This window comes from Drosophila arizonae, chromosome 3 (assembly GCF_054131065.1).
Source record: "Drosophila arizonae isolate 15081-1271.41 chromosome 3, UAZ_ARI_1.0, whole genome shotgun sequence".
Classification (NCBI taxonomy): domain Eukaryota; kingdom Metazoa; phylum Arthropoda; class Insecta; order Diptera; family Drosophilidae; genus Drosophila; species Drosophila arizonae.
This window is the reverse complement of record NC_142923.1, coordinates 20,031,073-20,055,378: the sequence shown is the minus strand read 5'-3', so window position 1 is coordinate 20,055,378 and position 24,306 is coordinate 20,031,073. Positions and strand designations below refer to the sequence as shown.

General features: G+C 40.2%; 1 protein-coding gene across 1 annotated transcript in view; it reads right to left on the bottom strand.

The window, feature by feature from the left end:
• Positions 1 to 24,306, bottom strand: part of LOC108611347 (uncharacterized) — a 28,174-nt gene that overhangs the window by 2,403 nt on the left and 1,465 nt on the right. Inside the window, exon 2 of the mRNA XM_018003923.2 lies at positions 49 to 2,925. Within this exon, the coding sequence (XP_017859412.1) occupies positions 49 to 2,925 (2,877 nt within the window). The remainder of the gene's footprint in view (positions 1 to 48; positions 2,926 to 24,306) is intronic.

Sequence of the window (24,306 nt, the reverse complement as noted above, 5' to 3'; positions counted from 1 at the left end):
AAATCCATGTGAGTACACAGAGAGTCAACACTATGAGGCACCACTTACACCACTCAACAGTCGAGGATTCGATTGGAACTTCTCCTCGGCGCGCTCGGGTCCACCGAGCTGGACGAGCAGGTTCTTGAAGGCCTTGTCGGTGGGCACGAAGATCGTGTAGGGACCCGTTTCGTTGAGTATGCTGTCCAGGCCACTCTGGCGCAGATACTTGGCCATGGCGAAGAGTCCATTGCTCTTGAGTATCTGCAGCAGATCCTCACTGGGATTCGAGAGCACCGATGCACCGCCCGTGGAGGCCGCCTTCTCCGTGTTCTCCGTCTCCTGCACCAGGGCATCGGCGTATTGTGCTGGCGTCTGTTGCTCCGGCGTCTGCGCGATGTCCGAGAGACGCTCAGTTACCACTGGCAGATGAGTGGAGGCGCCGCCCGGGTAGGACGACTGCGTGACAGGTGAAGAGTGATAAATGGGTCCGGGTGTGGTGCGGATCAAGCTGGCGGCGGCGGCAGCGGCGCTGGCTGTGCTGCTGCTCTCGTAGACGCCCGTGTAGCGGGGCGTATAGGGCGTGCTGGTGGTGCTAGTGGTGCTGATGGGCGGGCTGCTGGTGGTGGTGCTGGTGCTGGTGGTGGATGTGCGCGATGGGTGATACTGGCGGTGGTTGCTGGGCGCGTTCCTCGAGACGAACGGCGCTGGCGTAGTGGAGGTCGTCGTATATATTCTGGCAGTGGTTGTGGTCGGTGGTGGGCGAGTGGTTGTCGTGGTGGTCGTCTGTATAATCTTGCCGCTCTTGATCTCCACAACCTCATCGTTGGGCAGTGTCAAGCGATAGACGGACGGAGGCAGCTTGATCTCTCCGCTGCGGATGCGCTCCAGAATGCTCTCGACCTCGGCGCCCGTTTGCTTCGTCTCCTTCTCGCCGTTGGCCTTGACGCCCTGGATCTTGAAGCTGCCGTCGGCCTGCTCCTCCAGGTACACATATGTCGCCTTCTTCTTGGGCGGTGCGGTGGGCGGTGCTGGCGTGGCCTTGGCAGAGTCCGAGCTCAGGCCCTCGATCTCGTAGCCGTCGGGTATGAGGCCACGCTTCGCCAGCTCCTCCAGGGTGGGCGGGCTGTCCGAGTCGGAGGTAATGACCGCCGAGCTGGCAATGCTGTTGGCGCCATTTGTCACGCCCTGGATATCGCCCGCTCCGCCGCCGTACAAGGCAGCCAGGCTGGACAGGTCGACGCCGCCGGGCAGTGCCTGGGCGGGCAGCGTGTCCGACTCCTGCGGATCGGGTGAGCGTAGTATTTGCACCTTGCCACCGCCGGGCAGCACCAGATCCTTGCTCTTGCTAGGCGCCACATCGCTCAGACTGAGCTTCGCCTCCGAGCCGAGCGCCTGCTGGGCCAGCAGCGCCTGCAGCTGGTCCTGCGAGTAGGCCTGTTGTCCCTGCACAAGATTCGGGTCTGTGGTGCGGATGACCTGCACACGCTGTCCATTGGGCAGCACCAGGTCCATCTCATCGTAGGTCTTGTTGCCGGTCAGCGGCTGCTGTGGCGCCTCCGACAAGGCAGCCTTCAGCTGCTTCAGCAGATCCTCCCGGGCAATCGTCTTCACGGGCTTCTTGCTGCCCAGCTTCGTGGCGCCGTATTTGCCCAGCTCCGCCTTCACCTGGGCGTAGATGTTCTTCTTGGGCGTGGTGCTAGCCTCTGTGGTGGTGGTGGTCGTAGTGGTTGTGGTGGTGGTCGTCGGATGCTCCTTGTAGTACTGCTGCAGAGCGCTGTTGAACTGGCTGTACTCCGTGGGATGGGCAACGGGTCGGCCACGCGGCGGCTGCACGTACTGCGGCTGCGGCGGATAGTTGTTGTGCTGGCTGATGATGGTGGGCAGCACATGCTGCTTGATGGCGTGCTGCTTCGCCAGGAACTCCTCGTGCTGCTGGCGCACCTTGTGCTGCGACTTCTCGTACTGCTTGGCCACGAACTGCTCGTGCTTCTGTATCAGCTTCTGCTTGTATTCCAGATCGGCGGGCTGGGCCTGCGGTCCGTTGCTGATGAACTGATGTTGTTGCGGGGGGAATAGCTGCTGCTGCTGTTGTTGTTGTTGCTGCTGCAGATAAGTCTCTCGCGAGGGCTGAGCGGGAAAAGCTGTCGAAGGCAGATTGTTAAAGATTTGCGGCAGGGGTAATCCCAGCTGTGGTGTCAATGGATATTGCTGCTGCTGCTGCTGTTGCTGTGGTTGCTGCAACAATTGCTGCTGTGGCTGTTGCTGTTGCTGATAGTTCAGTGGCGATTGCTGCAGTGTCTGGAAGGTGGGCACGGGCGCCTGACTGGGCAGCTTCTGTGTGGTCTGTTGGCCAAGTTGTTGGGGTTGCTGGTAAGCGAATTGCTGCTGTGGCAATGCCTGCTGCTGCTGTTGCTGCTGCTGCTGCTGCTGATAAGCCTGCGCTGGAAACGCTGTCGATTGGAGTCGTGCATCGGGGAATTGCTTGTGGCGCTGGGGCTGCTGCTGCTGCTGCGAGCTAGCATAGTTGCGCAAGTCCAAAAAGTTCTGGTGGTGCAGGTCAAGATTGCTGGCAGTTGAGGGCAACTGTTGCTGCTGTGGTGCTTGGGGATATTGTGGGGCTGTCTGCAGTTGATTTTGTGTGGAGCGCTGGAACTGCTGATTAATGGGAGGACTTTGCTGCTGCTGCTGCTGCTGATGTTGGTGTGGCACTTGTTGCTGCGGCTGCTGCTGTTGCGGGTATTGCTGCGAGAAGCGATGCTGCTGCTGGTGGTGCTGCGGCTGCTGCTGGTGGTGATGATGGTGGAGATGTTGCTGGCGGTGCTGATGCTGCGGCGGTATGGGCAGCTCCACGCCAGCTTGCAAAAAGTTCTGTTGATTAAATTGCGGCAGATTCAGCTGACGGCGATTGCCATTGTGAAAGGGATGCGGATGCAGATGCGGTGGCTAAAAGAAAAGACAATGATTCTATTAGCCAAGTAATCAAAAATATTGGCTTAACAATATAGCGAGCTTAACCATGTATGCCTCACATACATATTTTCCATAGGAGTAGCTGGTGAAATTTAGTTTACATCAAATGAACTGCAACAGCAGACATTGACAACTCTTCACATGACTTAATAGGGGAATGACCATATCCACAGCAACTGGATTATATTGTGGATCGTTACATAATTTGCTATTGACACTAATACGAAAAACAAAAACCAGATTTAATGCCAGCGAAATTGAAAACTGGCAGCAGAAAATTGATCATTGACTGAGCAAAAGTGGGCTGGTTCCCCTTTTCGAACGGCCGCCACATCGCTCATATGAACCAGTTTTGTTGTTTGTTGGCCAAAGCCTGCTCCATATATGATAGCTACAACAACACTAGTGCGTCTACTGTGGGTCCTTACAAAAGTCGAGCAAAAGTGAGTGAAGAGAAAAAACTAGTCAAAGTCATGAACTTGCCCGCATTATGAATGTTATGTTAAACCGGATTACAGCTAAAGTGAAGCGAAAGTATGGCAGTGACGTCACAGCGAGCAAATTTATTGCTTTTATTCTTTCGCATTCCAATGTAAGCAGAAAGAGAGCAAGCGAAAGCCAGAACAAGTAAGGTTACGAATTTCGAAATCGAAAGAAGAGCAACAAGACACACTCAATTGAGCTTTTCTATGCGTATGCAGTTAATGTTGTGAGCTACGAATTTCGAAATTGAAAGAAGAGCAACACAAGGGAAAGACGCACTCAATTTGAGTTGCGCTCACTAATTGAGTTTGAGTTTCTTTCGTTGTCGAAATAAGAACAACATAACGGAAAGACGCACTCAATTTGAGTTGCGCTCACTAATTGAGTTGTTCTATGCTCTTCGCTGCCACTGCGTATGCAGAACGTTCTTCGTGTCTTCCTTTTTAACTACTTTTCTATGTATTGTGAGTGTCAACTATTTTCGAAATCGAATGCACAAGCAGACTAACTCAATTTGAGTTGCGCTCATTAGTCGTTCGGTGGTTTTCGTTGCGGCTGCGTAGGCTGCTCATATTTCTATTGTGTTTTAATTAAATTGTTTTGTCTATTGAGCGTTAAATAATTAAGCTTGTATTATTAAAACCTAAGTGATTGCCATTTTTATATAAATTGTATTGAATACAAATTGTCAACTATTGCAGAATCGAAAAGAACACAAAGCGAAACGTAAAAGACGTGATTTCGAAATAAATGTAATCGCACAAAAATATTATAATCAGCTGAAAGTGTACAATGTTACATGGCGTGTTGGAATTATGATTACAGATAAATTCAAAAGAGAGATCTTGATGAAGCCATCAAATTGCGTCGCCGTTTACAAAGTGAGACATTTGATTGGCGCCATTTGCTTCCGCACAATTGATGAGCTGTTGCTGAAAAGAAAGAAGAAGAAAAACGCTGTGCTGCAATGGCCAACAATTTCTTTTGTTTTCAATTGTTGCAGTTGTACAGCCGCCGCCTGGGATCTTTCACAAAACTTACGCAGTCTGAGGTAAGGTTTAAAATGCTTGTCATACGCACCGCACACGCATTCCAGTCGGATTGGAATAAACTGGAATGATGCGGCACAATGAGAGAGAGAGAGAGAGAAAGAGAAACGCAGCAAAAACACAGCGCAGATAAACAGTTATTCAACGAGAGGAAGATGAGCGGCGTGTGCAGGTGTTTGTGTTTAGTTAACGGATAAAGAGTGGCTGGCACAAAGACTTATAAAATGCTGAGCAGCATGCATAATTTTTATCGCTCAGAGCCCATAAATCTTATGGCTTTTGCATTATCTTACGACATTTGGGATGCGTCTGCAAGATTTTTAGTTTCATTTATGCCACACCAGCCGTTCCCCCCACCCTGCTGCTGTACCCCCAGTGGCTTTTTCTTTTTTCGCATAGTACTCGTAATTATGTTGTTGACGCTAATGATGCAGCTCATCATCGGCGCAGCCGTCGAAGCTGCCATTCGCGTTAGCTGATTATGCAACAGCCTCACACAAAGCAGCAACAACAACAGCAGCAACAGAAACAGCAGCAGCTGCAGCTACTGCAGCAGCTTCTTCTTCCACTTTTCCACTTTTCTTTTGTATGGCTGCAAAGCCGAACAAAATTGTTGAGTGAGTCGGATTTCCAAAGGGCTTTACGGATTGGCGCTCTGTGATTTTTCTCCTGAACTGAGAACAGTCTTGAAAAGCGTATTGTTATTATTATGGGGGCCGTCCTAAGTATTTCCAGGAACTAAACTTCATTTTTTAAATTTGATTATAAGTTAAAGCTTCAGAAATATGAAATTATGAAGGAAGGAAGCAAGGAATTATAATTTCATAGGAATTTAAAATTATATTAAGGATTCTTAAAAATGAGGTAGAGGAAAGATAGTTAAAAAAAAAACAAAAACCAAAATGGACATTGAAATGAATAACAACATATGTCCATCCTTAAATTCATTTCAAGTTGTTTACAAAATATTAATTTTATTATTCAACATTTGGTGTACAGTCGCACATTTTTATGGGCAAAGCAGTATATTAAATCCGTAGCTGGATTTAGCTCTTATTTAATATTTAATATTGACGCAAGTCACATATACTACAATTACATTCCATATTATGGCATATCGCTAACCCGACAGCTAATCCATTTATACAGGGTTCAGGACCTTGTGGCTTGGCGTTCAATGACTTGCGTAGCATCCGTTTCTGCTAAAAAGAAATATTTATTTTTTCACACAAACCATATCTTTTTGACGATTTTCTTTGGCTTTCGACATAAAAGTTTCCCTCACTTGTTTTTTGACAAATTGCGCAGCTGGTGAAAACATCAATCAATCAGTCATCAATCAAGTGCCCATAAGCATTGGCACTGTAATCAGCCAGCCAAACATCTCGGATTCTGCCTGCGCTCCCAGACTCAATGAGCTCTCTTAACCGAAAGGGCTCCATAATAATTTGGCGTCATATTTCATGGGGCATGGAGCATGGAGCATGGAGCACGTTACAAACATGTTAATTTCACGGCTCACACATGCAAAGCGGCTTTCGTTTCTTCACTCCGACTGCCCCGCCCAGCCGAGTCTCATGAATGGGCGCTACGCATGCGCCTAGCACTTTATACCTGGGCCGAACAGGTGTAACCGTGTTGTCAGTTGCGGTGCTTGTCACATGCCAACACGAGACCCACATTAGCGCTGCAATGTGGTTTGTAGTGGGGCGGCTGTAGCTACTGGCCGAAGGTGTCAATTGTGCGACAATCGGAGAAGTGTTGGTGTCTCTTGAAATGAAGCGATTGATCGAAGCATCAATCAAGCCAGTGGCCATGTTCCAACAGCCATAAGACAATTAATCTTCATAATTTTTGTTTTTTACTGTCGATTCGAGTGAAATTGGTTTTAATGATTGGCAGCTGGGATTTTCATGAGGTCGAACGAATTAGCCATTTGTCGGGCTGCGTATAAAGGTTTTTTTTAATCTTAAGTATCTACTTCTATACATTTTTTATTTCATTTCTAATTCGTAATATTTATTGTTCATTTGCAGTGTGCTGGAATGTTGATGGATCTTCGTGAGTAAAAGTAAGTTTTTGTTTACTTTTGATTTCTTTTTAATTTCGTTTGTAAATATTTTCTAATTGATGTATATAATTACCCCTGGAAGATAGCTAAATGCTGTGAGGTTATTCAGTGTATGTCAGAAGTGAGTTAAATTATTTCATTGAATTCAATTTTTATTCACTCAAATCTCTTTATTTTTGTATTAGATGGTACATCTTAATGGCTATACGATGGATAGGTACTCTATGCAGTTAGAAAGGCATCCAATATGTGTCTCGTTTATTGTAAACTATTTCAAAGTCTGTTCAATCAATTTCGCTTTTCAAATCCTCACGAAGGTCAACAAATAAAGTTAGGTTAGGTCGCAAAGTGCCGCAATGAAAACGCACAACTTTCCTAACCTCACTTTTCTTTTGCTAATGTGTGAAGAGTGTGCGTGTGTGTGTGAGTCTATAACATTTACCTAATAACTAAAGTCGATAAATAACATAAGATCTATTTGGACAACAAAGAAAGTAATGCCCAGCCCAAAGAGGTGTTTCTTTCTCTTTCTTTCTATTTCTTGTTTATTACGAAAGCGTTGCATATTAGAGCTGTCATATCAAATGAGCATTATGCTAATGAATGGAGATCGGCTATTTAGATTGGAACGTGTACATGCATGTAGAAGAAACCGAGGCAGGAGAAGAAGTGAAAACGAGTTTGAGAGAAACAGTTTTTCTCAGCTCATATTTGGGGCGTGGAGGCATAATGTTATAACTGTCAGTTACACGACTCTTTAGCTTCGACTAATTTGTTAATAAGTCATAATTGATTTCACATCACACGTTGGCAATTAAAAAACAATAAAAGCAACAACAACAGCACCAAAATTATTTTGTTCGCGCCGAGCTAGATGAGCCTCGCTGTCTGAAATCTTAAGTCGGTCAAACGAAAGCGAAATCTCAAAATCGAAATTTCTTTTCGGATTCGGTTTCGGTTTCTGTTTCGCTTTTGTGGCTTTTGAGTGAAAGTGATTTGCGTACACTTGCTGATCCATAAGACGCTCCATGTTCATGTCAGAATCGTAATGCGCTCCCAGAAATCTTTTAACTTTAAGATCTCTTAACTCTTCAAGCTCTCAGCACTCAGCTCTCAGCTGGAGTTGCAGAAGTCCAACACTGAGCGTTGTCTCATTTAATTAATTGCCTCGTGGCCATAAATTCTTCAAAGTAATCATTAAACGCTGCGCCGTTGCGCAATGGGCCATGAGTAGACGCTTTGGCTTCAAGCCACAAAAACTTCAGGTACGCCAATTTCAATTTCAGTTACAGGCCAAAGAGTCGTCAACTCCGTCCGTCGGCCAATGGCATCCAAAAACTGTGCGACTGGCCAAAGTTGGCCTCGTTAGTTGCTGTTGCGGCTGCCTTTCGTGTTTCCTGTACAGGCCCCGCTCCTAGCAATGCACTGCACTGTGCTGTATTTGATTTTTGTTTATTTCTTTGGCGCTTGACTTGTCTCAAGTTGTTTTTATATTTCTTCTTTTTTCTGTATTTTTTGGGTCTCTTTTCTAGGGCGCCTGCATTTTTGGCCACTCGTCGAGTTTTCAAGGTTCTCTCTGCTCAGTTAGCTGCGATGCTGCCTTCTAGACGTGTTTTGTGATCTGCAGATGCACATGTCAGTGCTAGAACAGATTTCTTATTTTGGTCATTATAAATGAGCTAGGCTAAGACCTTTTTCTTGTTTGTTTGTTTGTTTGGCCTGCTAATTGGCTGCTCTGAATAAAGCTTGTTAACTGCTGTCAGCGGGAATAAACGTCAGCGCAGATTAGAATCCGCTTCATAATAATAATTGAAGCTAACTGATTTATTGCTGCTGTCAATGGGAAACTGCTTACACTCAATCACGTTTAGCAACTGGAGCAATACACGAGGTAGTCCAGTTACGCTTATGTATTTCCCTGGCTCATTCTTGTTGTATATACAACATATATAGCATATATAAAGCATTGTTCTTGTTTACCTTTTATTCTCACGCATATTAATTATTAATTTTAGGGTTAATGTGATTCTGATTACACATTTCATACGCCTCTTCACTGCTTAGCGTATTCGATTATGACATTCTTACTGTGCTTCACTTGTGAATCTTTTCTTTATACATTATTCTCACGCTTGCGCATTCTAGCAAAAGAGCTTCATTGGATTGATTGAAATACTGTCTTATACACCTCTTCCAAGCGAAAATAGTATATTAGGTTTTTTAACGTTCGTCTTGCTGAACATTCGTCTATCCATATGAACTTTACTTATTTCTAGAGACTTGGAGTATGAAATATATACTACTAAATGTTATATACTATACATTCTACTATAATATTTAATATACTATAATATTTCCATGCAGTTTAGCTTCATTCCCGATACATTCTATTGGCTGTGCAAATTTATTGAGTTTCTATTTCAAATGAATCCACTCTCTGCAGTCATATTCGCATTCGCAGCTGTAATCTGAGCTGAAAAATCATTTTCTCAGTCCACTTCACGTTCGATAGATTGTGCAATAGCTCTAAATCTAAATTACAGTGACTCAACTGGTAAGTCGATGGCTTATCGCAGATCGTAAAGCGCAGACTTAACTGAGAGATCGTGCACACATCATTTTGATTGAATCTGCAATGAATATGCATTTAAATGGAGATCGACAAAGAACAACGACAGCCGACAGAAGACAGGAGATGGCAGACGGCAGTCGGCAGTCGGAGAGGAGATCTTTAGTCAATTGGTAAAGCGAACTGGTCGGACGCCTCTTTGGCCATTGCCACATGGCATCAAAAATGTGCATAATAAGCATTTGATGTTTGGTGTTGGCTGTTGACCAATCTTGAAGATTTGGCAATTGGCCTTTCACTTTTGTATCGACAAATGGCTGCAGTTAGCAAACCAAAGCAAAGCAAAGCAAACCCCAAACCCTGTGCGAAGCTAAAGGCATTTTAATTGCCTACAAAATGGTCTGCGCTCTACGCAAATAAGTAATTAATTCGTGGCCGAACAAAAAGAATGCACAATAACAGCAACAGCAACAGCAACAGCAACAGCAACAGCAACAACAACAACAACAATAGCGACAGCAACTAAAAGAGAAATTTACATAAAATTGTGTAATTGACTGAAATATTTCTGGCTAAAAAAAAAAAAGAAGGTGGAAGAAGCAGCAGTTGCCTTTCAGCAACACCTACAATTGCGTCCAGTTAAGGCGAGAGGCGCAACGCCAGTCGGTCACATGAAAGCCACCCCAAAAACAACAACAACAACAGCAACGATTTTAGCCGCTAGCCACAGAAACAATTGAAAGTACCACAATAACAATAACAATAACAACTACAGCTACAACAAACGTTATTTAACCAAACGCTTTGAAAAAGAAACTTGGTCAAAAGTATTGCTTGATATTATCATCCCGCTCCATTCCATCCCAACCCGCCCCGTTCCTTCGCCTACTACCGTCCGTCAGTTCATCCGAGGCGTTGCTAGAGTAGGAAAATGCTCGTAAAACTGTTTATAAATTAGCACAATTTGTCTTGTTCTTGCTTTTGTTGTTGTTGTTGTTGTTGCTGTGAATTGTGAACAGTAACAAGTGAAAAGTGAGGTAGCAGAAGCATTTTTTAGTTTGGATTAGTTTTGAGCTATTCGCGTGGAATGAGCCTAAACAATGTCGTTAAGCAAATTGTGAATGAGTATGAAAAACAAAAATTTAACATTGTGAATGAAAAAAGTCAAAGTTGTCATAGAATGTGAATGAATTATGTAGTTGAAAACGGGAGAGATTTTTCGTGCATCATCTATGAAGGCTAATCAAAGGCTTTTGTTTAGTTAGTTTAATTAGATAATTATTGTATTTATGGCGTTCTACATTATTGTTAATGTGAAAAAAGTGAATTTACCACCAAAAAGATGACAAAGCTGCTGAGCACTTGAAGACAATTTTGGAGCACACTTACAAGCACAAATGATATAAGTTGTAAATAGGGATCACAGCAGAGTAATGTAAATTAGGTGTGCTTATGTGTTTGAGTGTGCTCTGAGCGTGAGACATCTTTAAATATATGTTAGACTTAAGAGAGCTTATTATAAGAGAGATTTTCAGCAGCTGAGCCGAACAAGAATATAGTCAGTTTTTGATAAGTTTTTGATAAGTACCAAATGCAGTTCTTGGGCAATTCTTTAAGCGTATTAAATATATATTATTATTTATATATATTTTATTTATATAACTTTTATAATTTATTATAATTTTATATTTAATTTTTTATATAACTTTTAAAATGTATTAGGAATTTCTGCTTTTAAGAATTAAAATATCGAAATAGTATGAAAATTTATTTTTTTTAAATCTTATTTAAAAAATAAACAACAAAATAGTAGACAAATTTATATTTAATTTTTATTTTAATTTTGTTTATATCTAATAATTAATTTTGAATGCTTTTCTTAATGTCATCAAAAAGAATATGACCTTAAAAATTTATTTTTAATAAACATATCAAAGTAAAGTCTTTAAATGGCAGTGCTCAGCTAGAGCACATAGAAGTTTTCCACTTTCAAGATTAATGCAAGATAACTTCTGCTTCCAAGGTGTAAGTCAGCTCAGGAAATATAACTTAGTCCGATCTACTAGTCATATAGCATTTTTATCTGCTTTATCCATAGAAAAGTCTTTGAATGCTTTAAGTTGTTATTTGCTCAAAATATGCTCTTTTTTTCAGAAATTCTTTAAATATTTTAGTATTCTTTTCCTATAAAAATGAAAAATAAATCTTGGTTTCTCTCGTTGTAACACTCACATTTAAAAATAGATAAAAACCTAGAAAGTCCGCTTGGTGAGTTGATGCAAAGCTTGATGCATCAACCTCAATCCACAGCCATATATATTCCGTTATGCTTTTGGCAAATGGAGGCTCAGCCAGCAACAGCAGGGGGAGGGTCAGCGCCTGTTGGAGTTGCTTGTCAAATTGGCTTCAATTTGAGCAACTGTTGCTGTTAGTTGGTTAATGGCAACTTTTGCATCTGGAAGATGCGAATGGTGTGGCGCAACTGGCAGGAGATTGCATAAGTATTGCCTGTGGCTGCCACTATAACAACAACAACAACAACAAGTTGCAGCTAGCAATTAACGCAATCAGAAATGTTAACACTTGCCACAAGCAGCGGCAGTGGAAATGTGTGTTGCGCATGGGGCACACTAATTGAATGTGTGGCATGCAAATTAGCTGGAATTGGGCTAAAATGCCAATGGCCAAGAGTGAGCTGTGCCCCAGCAGTTTCCTGACTGACAACACCTACGCGTTGCTGCTGCTGCTGCTGTTGCTGTTGCTGCTACCTGCAGATCTGCCTCGTGTGTGTGGCATGCCCAATTTGACACACACACACCGACACTTTACGAGCCACGAGAGATTTATGGTATCATTAGCGTCAACTTTGTATCTGTCTGAGCGCTTGAGCTTTTCAGCAATTGTAATTTAAATAAACCCAGTTTTTTTCTCTTTTTTTTTTTTTTGTTTATTTTTTGTTTTTGGCTTTTGGCTTTGTTGGTCAGGCTTTAAGCTGCCTGAGAGAATCGAGGTTTATGGGCCAGTTAATTTAAATGTTCATATGGCTAATTGCAATTGTTTACTTCAAGTCGACTTGAGTTGCTATTTACTAGGAGAAAGACTTATTAACAAAGCTGTGAAGAGAAACATGAGTGAGACGAGAGGTTTTTGATTAGCGGAAATAAAAAGTAAGAGAGAGGGAAAGAGAGAGAGAGAGAGAGAGAGAGTGAGAGAGAAAGGGCAAGCAAAGTTGTTTACCAAGCGGGAAAGTTCATAAAGGTGATCTAACGAAACCGAAAAGAACTAGAGGCATTGTAGTTAAAAGTTTATATAAATAGATTAAGAAATATTCTAAGAATTTGTTAAAGTGAGATGGAAAATGATTAAATGACGTAAAGAGAAGGCTGAGTGAGAGAGTTGGGATGAAAGACAAGAGACAAATGTACATCATTGAATGGTGAATAGATAGAATGATAGCTAGTAGGAGATATAGATCGAGAGGTTGAGAGTTAAAGATGAATGAGAAAAAAATTTGAATAAAGATCGCACAGAGTTAATGAATAAGCTATGAGAGAAGCATAGGCATATGAGTCAAGGAAAGCTTTCGATTTTCTCAGCAATATTCTTAGAAGTTTTCCTTTTAAATCTGTGAATGTGCAAAATGCGGGTAAGCTTTTTAAAATACCACAAAGAAGTCAATAATTGCATAAAAAGTAAACTCGCAATTGTCTGGCTAAAATATCTTGAAGCTATGGCTCCCCCATTTATTATTGTCCAACACATTCGACTCGGCACTTTGTGCGCAGAGGCTGCAGTTATTGAAATATCATAAAAGATCTAACACTTCATCAAGCTGACAAGCAAACAACTCAATTTCAGCAGCAGCAACAGCAAAGCAGCACAAACAACGTACGCTCACAATATGCAAGTCAACAGCCCAAAAACAACAACTAAAAAAAAGACAATAATGATAATAATAATAACAATAATGATAATGATTATAAATCATAAATAATAACCTTTAAAAAATACCCATAATTATGGTTAGACAAATCGCGTGCTGTGTAAGCATTAAAGACGCGAAGACGAAGATTTGTCGAAATAAATTCAAATAGATATATGCGAAAAATTAACTGCAATTTTACTTTCCAATTCAATAAATTTAGCGCACGCAGTACGCGACGTTGCGTGTCTCGCATGTGTAGCTCAATCTGTATCTGTGGCTGTAGATGAGTCTGTTTCGGTATCTGTATCTCGGCAACTATATAAAGTATCTGCAGTTCGTCTTTTGTGCAGCTTCAGCTTCGGCTTCAGTTTGCAGCAGACAGTTGGCCAAGATTTATTTGCTTTACTTGTTTCTTCTTCTTTTTTGTTGTTGCTAGCGGACAGTCGAGCCAACTCGTGTTGGCCAAAACGTAAACACAATGGCCACGCGAGGAGAACCGTCAACAATTGCGCTTTCATTGCGCTGCCACGCCTCGCACATTTTGCATTTATCTGGCACGGACTGAAATTCAAATTTCATAACACTAAACTAAAGTTTCATTGACAGTCGCAGACGCAGCCCTCAACTACAGTGGACACGCCCCAACGCCCCAAACTCTCAGCTCTCATCAAAAAAAGTGATTCAGTCTTTTGTCTAGCTTAGCGCAGCCTTTTGCATAACTTTAAATCATTATTTTTACTTATTATGTCTTCAATCTGTGCAAAAACTCAAAGAGATATACATATATATGTACATATATATATTATTTATATAGTACGTACACTTGTATTTGCTTTTGTATTCATAGATATTCAATGCTGATTATTTGTCCACTCATCTCTCGGGCTGTCACTTCAATTGAGGCGTTCGATTGCAATCGACGCCACGTCCATTATTGAATATGGGTCACAAATAAGCCGCCAACTCTATGGGCTGAGCTGTACAACAATATTTGTTCAGATGAGTTGCAAACTTGACCTTTGTCTGGTCTTACGAATAACTAGAAAATTTTCTACGGTCCGTGAGAGGTCTTAACTTTGAGGCTGCACTCGTCTGTGTGGGATTTGTCGAGTGAGCTGAATGCCGACAGTCCTCAAGATTTTCTTTGCAATGTGAATATCGATTGAGTTGCATATAGAAATGAGCTGAGCAGACTTTGTAAGTAAATTATATTTATAGAGATGCCTATAATAACAATATATGATTTATGCAGATTGTACTCTTTCAATTGATAAGGCTGCATATACTTATAATATTCAATTTGGGCAAATGGTAAACTAATGATATATTAAAAGTCATTCTTTTAGTTTCTATATATAGACTGAGGTACGTGTGATATTTCGTTTGCATAAATATTTTATTATTATTATATTATTATCCAGATACAGTAGAACTAGACGGTCAGCTCTCTTCGGATCCCAAATTAGATTTTTATTTTGAATTTTATAGACAGTCTATAGTAAAGTTTAAAGATTTCCAGATATATATACTTGAGAGATATATTAAAAATAAAATAAACTAAATTAGAAAAGCTTTTATATATTTAAGAAATAATTGATAAAATATATTTTATTTCTGTTACACATCTTGAGTGCTTTAGATCAATATAAATAAAAGAGCTCACGCTCTTTGATCTTTAGATTTTGTATAGTTAAAGAATTTTTTAATTAATTTTTTTTTTCAATTTTTAAATACTTATAGTTATGACCAATATATAGAATTATAAATAAATATATACTTATATCCCTGGCTAGCCTGCTGGCTCTTCCAATCTTCCACATTTACCTCAATTGCAACTCTTACTCAAGCATTCCAGTCGCTCAGCCAAAACCTCAGCTCGCATAGCTAAATTACAACTTTACGCTTTAGATCTTTCTTGAAATTTCATTTTAATGCATTAATTACACATTAGCATTAGCCGCATATATACATGTACATATATGTATATATATATTTTTTTTCTGCTCTGCCTGTGCTGAATGCATTTAAACATGCGATTGCATTTTTCGCTCCTCTCCGTTTCAGCTACCGCAAAGTTGAAGCAGGCTGACTCTGTGTCAATTGCAGCTGCTCCATTGTTTGCCGAAATGAAATGAAAACTTTTGTGTGCTCGTATTTCTTCAGGTGGAATTCATAATTTATAGGTTAGCAGTGCGCAAGGTAAAAGTCGAAATCTGACGACACGAAACAGAATTCTGTTTTATTTGGTATTTCTCTTGCTATTTATTTGCCAGAGCGCAACAATTAAGTCATTTTCAGATCATATCGACGGGCCTCAGCCTGAAACTCCTCCAGCTGCTGTTGCTGCTGCTGCTGCTGCTGCTCGACTCATTCAGCCGTGGGTCAAGTTGTCGTCGGAATTCTCCCGTGCCCGGCCGTTGGTCACGCAAGCTTTGTCGCTTTTCCGCGAAGCGCTGTCCCTCGACATGCAAATTGCTGTTTTTTGGATGTCTTGGGTTTATGGCCTGGCCGTGGAAATGCACCGCATAAGTCAAAGCAGTCAAAGCAGTCAGAGTAGTCAAAGCAGTCAGAGTAGTCAAAGCTTATGCTCCGAAGTCAGTAAACTTTCGCATTTTTTCGCATTTCGTGACAGTTTTTAACAATTGCCTGAACGACGCGACTTTGTCATCGCTGGACGAGTGAACTGACCATTGTCAAAGGGGTTAATAACCCGACTGTGTACTGGGCTGGGCCAAAAAGCTAGCTCTTTAGCGGTGTGTTTAACAAATTGACTGTTATGATTGTAGAGAATGCCTGTGATGCGAGGAACTGCAAGAGCTGGAATTTCACATGGAAACTGCATCAATTCATGGGCATGTGAGATTAGAGTAGGGCTTGGAGTGGGGATTGGAGTTTTAATAGGTATACTTAGTTGTGTGTTTGATTTACTGACCTACTATATAAATATAATCTTTGTGTAGAAAGGGAATAGCTACATTCTATGCTACTCTATATATTTAAATAATTATTGTAAAATCAAGTATTATTATTTATTTTGATCAGTTTCTCCCCTTTGCCTTGATTAGCGCCTTCAAATATTTTCATTATTTATATCAGTTTTTCACCTTTTCCAGCATTATCGGTATTTTATCAGTTTCTTGATTTTTCTAGAATTTAAATGCATTTTTTAGAGCGCATTCTTAAACGTTATAGCCGCGCACTCACATTTATGCACGTATCTGTATAGATGCCACGATGCCATGCTATATCTCTCGTTCTCTTCTCTCTTCTTCCACTCTCACTTTGCTTATCTCTAAGACAGTAGCTATTTGTGCCTTTTGTCTGTGATCCATCAACTGCTCAAATTGCCTCCCTAACTACAGGCTTTGGCAATCAGCTTTGCCTTTCTACTCTTGCATCACTTCTAGCCCAGCTGAGGCTTTGCATAATGCATTTGTCCAGTCTAGCCACTGACTTCTGCACACTCCACATTTATATGTTTAAGTACATATTATCATATTTACAGCTAAGGTCTGATGCAATTGTGTGCTTTAGCACTGGGCACACATGTTGTGCGCCTGTTTCACGGCTACGCCGACGCAGAGTCACAAATGACGATGCTAACCCACTTCACACTAGACTGCGGCCAGAGCGCAGGTTATGCCCAACAAGCGACCAACTGACAGCTAGCTACCAATCCAGCAAACAGCCCCAGCACCAGCTTCAGCGCCAACTCCTACTCCTACTCCTACTCCACCTACAGCTGCAGCCTCTGTCTTTGCCTTAGTTTTTCTTCCACTTTCAGTTTTTTAGCTGGCAGAAAAAACACTTTTTGCAAGCTTCGCTGAGTTTGTGCTTTTTTCTTTATTTTTGTTTTGTCTGTTGGGTTTAGTTATTTTCTGTTTCACTGTATAACCACTTCATGCCCATTCCCATTCCCATTTCCATTTCCATTCCCTGTTGGCTTCTTGCAGCGTGTTGCGCCTGCCGTTTTCCACAGTTGCGAATAACACATTTTAATTTGTTTTTGCTGCGCATTTGAGTGCATCAGCTGAGCATGCAAGCCAGCTAAATATGAATTCGAGGCTTTCGATTTCATTGAAGTGAAAATGGCCCAAAGCCAGCAAAATATATTATAGAAACTTGCAAGTGAGTGGTAGAAGAAGATTTGCAAAATGAAGTTTAGTGTAATGCGAAATTTAAATAACTCCCACGACCACCCACCCCCGCTCATTCTCTATAGAGACAGCATCCGTTCTGCAATCAAACAATATCCATTAGCCAGCTACATAATTTGAATATCCATTCAAATAACCTTTCACCTTTCCAACTTGGGTTTATCAAACTTTTTTTTTTTCAATTACCTCAATTACTATCGTGCAAAAATTTTGCATTATTTTTATACCCTGAACCCATTTTCAATGGGAAATCAGGGTATAATGGTTTTGTGAAAAAGTATGTAACGGGCAGAAGGAGGCGTGGCAGACCCCACAAAGTATATATATTCTTGATCAGCGCGACCAGCTGAGTCGATATAGCCCTGTCCGTCTGTCCGTCCGTCCGTCCGTCCGTCCGTCCGTCCGTATGAGTGCGTCGATCTCAGAAGTTATAAGAGTTAGAGAAAATTTGGCATGCATACTCGTGAGTACCATACGCAGCACGAGTTTGTTTTATTTTTTCGATAAATTGTCCGATAACTTTTTTATCGAGAATAATCGAAAAATTGATTTTGTTTTTTCAGCCTAATTTGAACATTTTTAGACCTGGAGTCTTCAAATTTGCGTTGTATATAAAGTTAATCAATACAAAGATTTTGTAATTTACAGATTTTGGATACCACGCCCCCTTCTCCCCCAATTTGAAAAAAACGCATTTCAAGTACTAGAGACTTGGGCTTTGGAATGTACACACATTTTAACCATATGATTACGCTCTGAAAGTTTCATTAAGATCGTATGTCTACAAAAGAAATTATTCAACAAATAAATTCTCATAATATTGCCCACACTGCAGCGCAGCCCAAGCGCAGTCGGTGCTTGCTGCGCAGTTAGCAGAGCGCAGGCTTATGCGTGCGTGTGGATACATATGTCTGTATGTGTGCATAAAAGAAGTGCAGAATGATTAGAATATCAGCTTGGAGGGTTCAGGGTATCTCCTAGTCGAGCAGTCTCGACTGGAGCTTTCTTACTTGTTTATTTTTTTTTTTTTTAATGAAATTTTTGTGTTTTTCGATAGCTAGCAACTTGGCTATAAAATCAATCAATATTTATTATCAAATTAAATTTTTTTAATAGCATATTTTAGAAATAATATAAGAGATTACATATATGTATATATGTATATTTTAAAACATATTCGCACATAAATATATAGATTTACATATATATAGATTTTAAATAAATTCTTTTATGAATATGAAATAAATTCATCCATTGATTCACTCATTCAATGAATTTAAATTCAATGTACATATAAAAATATGACAGATTTATAAAAAAATATATCAAATTTATAGCGTAATTAGAAGATTTTTTTTTTTTTTTTGAATTTTTAATTAAAACAAAATGTGGACTGAGTGAGAGAAAGAGAGATAAAGCGCGAGAGAGAGAGAGAGAGACTAGAATGCATTTTCAGAGATGTCATATTTTATATATATTTTTTAATTATTGCATAAGCTCTTCAGTTTACCTTTTTCTACACGCTAAACAACTCCAAAGCTTATTCAAAAACAATATATTTTTTCTCATATGCATGCAGAGCTTTCTTTTTTATTGAAATTTTGATTATGTTTTCAACGTCGAACACCGCAAAAATGTCATTAAATTATTGTTTTTGGCGCAAACTCAAAGTGCAAATCAATAGACTGGCTTTTGCAACGGCTTGGACACCCACCAGCAGCAGCAACAACAACAACAGCAACAGCAACTTGCTATGTTAGGTAGTTGTAGAAAAACAAAAACAAATTATGCAACGGCTGCGCTGGCTTGCAACATCTTCGAGGCAGGCCAACCAACCCAAGCGACCGACCCAGCCAGATCTTTGAGGCCGCATTGCTTGAATCTTGTTTTGGAGCTCTCTCGCAGCAGCAGCAGCAGCAGCAGCAAACGCTTCTTCATTTTCACCCAGCAGCAACAACAAAAACGAAAGTGCAACCAGTTGCTGGATGCCACAGCAACAGCAGTTGCAGCAGCATCGTCTGGGTCTGTGGGCTTGGTCGAACGCTTACGTGACCGGCGACGAGGATCGTTTGACTTTTTGTCCATATTTGTGTTGAGTTATGGCGAGAAGATGCAGCAACAACTGCAACTGCAACTGCAACGGCAATGGCAACGGCTGCAGAAAACCCGTTTTACGTGGCGTATGAGTAATGCGGAAGTTGACACTTGCTCGTGCTCGCTGGTGGGTAAAAATTTGCACTCTGATATATTTACTGCACAATTGCGGCACTAATTGCGGCAGCTCTCTTCAGCTCCCCTCCCCTTCTCAATTAGACCCGGGCAAAAAGATGCCAAAACTCATTTGGTTTTTCGAGCCCAAGCCTCCAATATTAATGATGCACTCGCAACGAAATTTGCTAAACACGACGAAGAAGATGGCAACAAAAAATAAAAGTGATGAAGAGTGGCAGGCGGAGGCAGAGCAAAAGCGTCGCCTCGCCGTGCAACCTGTCAATAATCAGCGATGAGTTATGTCGCAGACCCTTTTACTTTCTTTTCTCAGCGTCCACACTGCCCGCCAAAAGTAGAAGCATTAATGAGCTGCCCCAGCCACAAGCCATGTGAAATTTTTCGCTCAAGATTTATCTATATAGATATTTTAATATAAATATATGGGCGTAACTAATACAGCTTGCAGATCAGAGTTCGTAATAATGACTTAATAATTGAGGGAGACAAGCTATAAATGAGGAAATCATTGTTGGACTCGGCATGAGAATGTCTGTGGGAGATGTTTTGCGAAGCGTTGAGAGGGGGAGAGATGGGATGAGAGAGAGAGAGAGAGAGAGAGAGAGAGAGATAGAAAAGACATAGAGGATTGCACTTAATTTGTATTGCTTTCATTGAATTAGCTTCCACTTTTCTAAATAAGATTTGGTAAATTTCATAGTTAATGATGGATAGGCTATAATTGCCCGACTATATTAGACATTATTATTATTATTATTATTATTATTATTATTATTATAAAATAAAATATTTCTTAGGCATGTTGATCTTTTACATTTGTGTGATATTTTATTTTTAATTAATTACTAAAGCCAAAATTATTTGGTGCGCTGAAATGCTATATCTAAACTAAAATATTTAAACTATTGAATCTATATCCTATTCTGAAATATGAGTATTCTCTCATCTCCCTCCTCATTTTACGCTTTGCTATCCAAAATGATGTGAAAAACTTTGAAGAAATTCAGATAGAGGTTTTCATAACTTGATTTTTTATTTGTTTAATTTTTGGCATTTTCTTTAGATGTTTCGTTTTTCTGCTCCAGCTGAACTCTTTTACTGGACATTGTCCTTAACCTTTTGTGCAGCTGTTCCGTTGCCTTATTTGGCTTGCACAATTTTCCAATAGGAGATTTTGCTGCAGTTGCCAAGTTGCAAAGAAAAACGTGTCAGACCAGATTGCTGCCGTCTGTCTATACCGCTGCCGCTGCCGCTGCATCTGCCGCTGCCTCTGCCTCTGCGTCTGCCACTGCCGCTGCCTCGGTCTATTGACATAAGTTGGCTGTGGCAACAGCAACACCAACAGAAAACGGCAACGGCCTGCGATTACAACAGGCAACAACCCATTGCAAAGTTTTTGGTAAACAAGAAAAATAAAATACGTATTTTTATTTGGTTGTTTTGTTTTGTTTTGTTTCTTCTTTTAGCCACATCATCATCTTCCTTTTGTCCGCGAGCAGGAACTGGTCACAGTTTAAAGACCAAGTCAAGTCGGCTGGCGGCTGACGCTGAAGTTTCTTTTATACGATGCCTTTGCCTCTTTGTTTTTGGTATTTCTTAATTTTGCGCCTGATATCAAAGTGTATGTTGTATACGTATATAGATTTATATGTATGTGTGTACGATGCTTTGCGTTTGCAGTTGCCTTTTTGTGTCGTGTAAACAGAAATTGCCAGCGACAAACAGACAGGCAACAACCAACAACTGTTCAGGCCTTACAGCAGCAGCAGCAGCAGCAACAACAATTCAGGCAACATCTGTCGCCCATCATCTAAACCATGTCCAATGCTCTCCCAGCGTCCAATTGGCTAGCCATGTTACGTTGGCTTTACTGTCGCCTCCCTGCCAAATAGTTGGCATAGCTTTGGAATTTTTTTTTTTTTTTTTTTTGTGTTTTTTTGTTTTCAATTTCTCATCTTAATTTAAATTTTTTTTATACATATCTGTTGACTCTTCAATATTCAATATTTTGCTTTCACTTTCGATTGTGTGCGAGATGCGTGAATTAATTATGAAATAGCTGGGCAAATATGTGTGTCGTAAGACGAGTTAATTGCTTTGAGATGGGTTTAAGATTCTCAAGAGGTTTAGCTTAACGTATAACATTGGAATGGTGTGGAAAATATATAGTAAATCTATGCAAATATCTGCTTCATTATGAAACATTAGTTCAAGTAAAATTCATAAATTATACATTTATTTTCTGCAATTTTTCTTTCTCATGAGTCGTGCTATAAATTATAGAAAAACTTTTGTTTTCATTCGAACTAGTATAAAAATGACTATAAATAAAAGTTTAAGATTTTTATGAGACTTGGAGTTACATAGAAAATATTAAAAATTAAATGCTAAAAAGCTTTTATTTATTTTTTAATTTCTACATTTTTCCTTTTTCATATTTCGTGTTATAAATTAATTAAATTATGGCTTACTTTTATTTAATTAAAGAAATCTTTTCTTATTTTTTTGCAAATTGCAAAAAAAAGAGTAGTCTATAAATATCTAGGTCTATGTCAACTATCTGCCATTAGCATTGTAATAGACTTACGGGGCTAGCGAGCTGAGCTATGGCATTTTTAATTGGCTGCTGGCAACAATAACCGCAAGAGAAGAAGAAGAAGAAATGATAATAATAATAAAAAATAAGCAGCATCACTTATTTTGGTACATTGAGATCTGCTGCAGGCAGCGGCAACTGTCTTAAGATACTTTTGTGTATCTTTGTATCTGCGAGATACGCGCTTGACAGGCCCTTCAACCTGTTTGCGATTTATTGTATGAATTTCAAGTTGTAATTTCTTTTGATTTTGTTGTTTCGTTTTTTTTTTTTTCATATATATATTTTTTTTGCGCTTGTATTGTTGTTGTTGTTTTTGGGGAGTGTAGGTCCGTCATTCTAGCAGGTTTTGTTGCTGTTGTTGTTGTTGTTATGTGGAAAGTGGGTCAATCGAGAGATCTTTTATACAAATATATTTTGGTTGCATATTTATCGAAAACATAAATTTTTTTGTTGCCGCGACAAAGAGTTAATGGATTTGTGCGTTAAAAAATGAAAGTTGCTTGGCAACTAGAATTTTAGAGTAGTTCAAACTTGACATTTGCTGAGGTGTGTTGCCCACGCGCCCCATTGAACCAATTATATATACCTACATATAGATGTAGACAAAGGCAGACCTATAGCCTGGTCGGATTTGTTAGTTAAAGCTCGTTAAGTGGCGCCAGACTGCATCAAATGGCGTCAAATCGGCTTCAATTGGCTTGCATTGTATCACAAATAAATCGAAGTAATTGAACGCTAATCACACGCAGAGCCAATTAGGCAGCCCTCGAGTTGGATTTTACTTTGAACTCGCTTCACATTTAGTTTAGAGTGGCCCAACATGATTGAGTTGTTGCTGTGCCTGTCGCTGCTGCTGTCGCTGTCGCTGTTGTTGCTGTTGTTGCTAGTTGAGAATTAAATCGAATTTCAATTTCAATTTCGTTGAAAATGCTCGGGCGGCGCACGTGGAAAAGTGAACAAAATTGTGACTCTGATGAAGCGCTTGATTGGACAGCGGCAGTGCCAACAGTAAATGGAAATAAAGCCAAAGTGTTGAGTGTTGAGTGCCGAGTGTTGTTTGGGGCAGGAAGTGCTGCTTAGTCAAACAAATTGAAAATGTAATTGAGCATGCGATTCGCTATGATATAATCCACATTATGAAATCAGCTAGCAAAGGATGCAAACTATGGGAAATATAAGGGAAAACTACTTGAAATTCAATAAAAATTTTGCAGTAGAATATTGAATAGATATTGATTGGGATTTCGCTTGATGATTTGGGTAATTTATGCTGGAAGAGAGCCGAAACTACCAAGCGCCTCTATATGCGCTTCTCAAAAAGGCTCTGCATTCCCTTGACAACTTTTCTCAAATTGAGTCACAAAATGAGAAACTGATTCAACTTTAACTGCGCTTTTTAGTGACTCGAGCTGACTTAAGCTGAAATTTCATTTGTGTGTGTGTGTGTTTTGGTATCATAAAAATTGGTATTTAGCCCAAATATTATGAAAATACGTTTATGCAACGAAAGTGTTACGTTTTTCAAAGCAGACAACAGATGAAACAAATCCCAATTATGGACATTAGTTCATCCGCAAATCAAAGCCAGCAGCAGCAGCAGCAACAACAAAGAGCGAAAATGACAATCAAATTGGAAATATCATAAATTGTTGCGGCTGCCAGTTGGCAACTCTGAGGCTGAGGCCATGAAAGTGAAAACTAACTATAACAGCGGATGCCACAAATGCCGCATTGACCAACAAACAAAAATACAACAAAAGCTGCAATAACAACAATAGCCAAGGGATAAGCTAGATAGATAGATAGGTGTTCGTATCTCTATATAAATACATATATTTGTTGTTGTAAATAGCTCTAATAGCTCTATCAATTATGTTGGCCGCAAGACTTTGTTAATGATAATTAATATGTATGTATTACAACCCATACATACATATACATCTATATACATCAGTCTGTAACTGACCTAACTATTGAATGTCGCCTTAGAACTGAGATTCCCTTAGCCCACTTGACTCAGTTTCTTGCATATCTCTTTTTGTTTTCAAAGCGAACAGGTTTATTATCATCTGCAACTCTAAGCGTTGCCATGACTTTGTGGCTTTTACTCTCTGCTTCCTTTGCATCTTCAAAGAAACAAAGAAGATGCTGTATATAAATATCCATATATATGTATATATATAAAAAAAGGGAAAGTTCATTGAGGCAAGTCAGTTGAATATTTGTACAATTAATATGAAAATGCCCATGAAAATGTTTTGAATAATTGAAT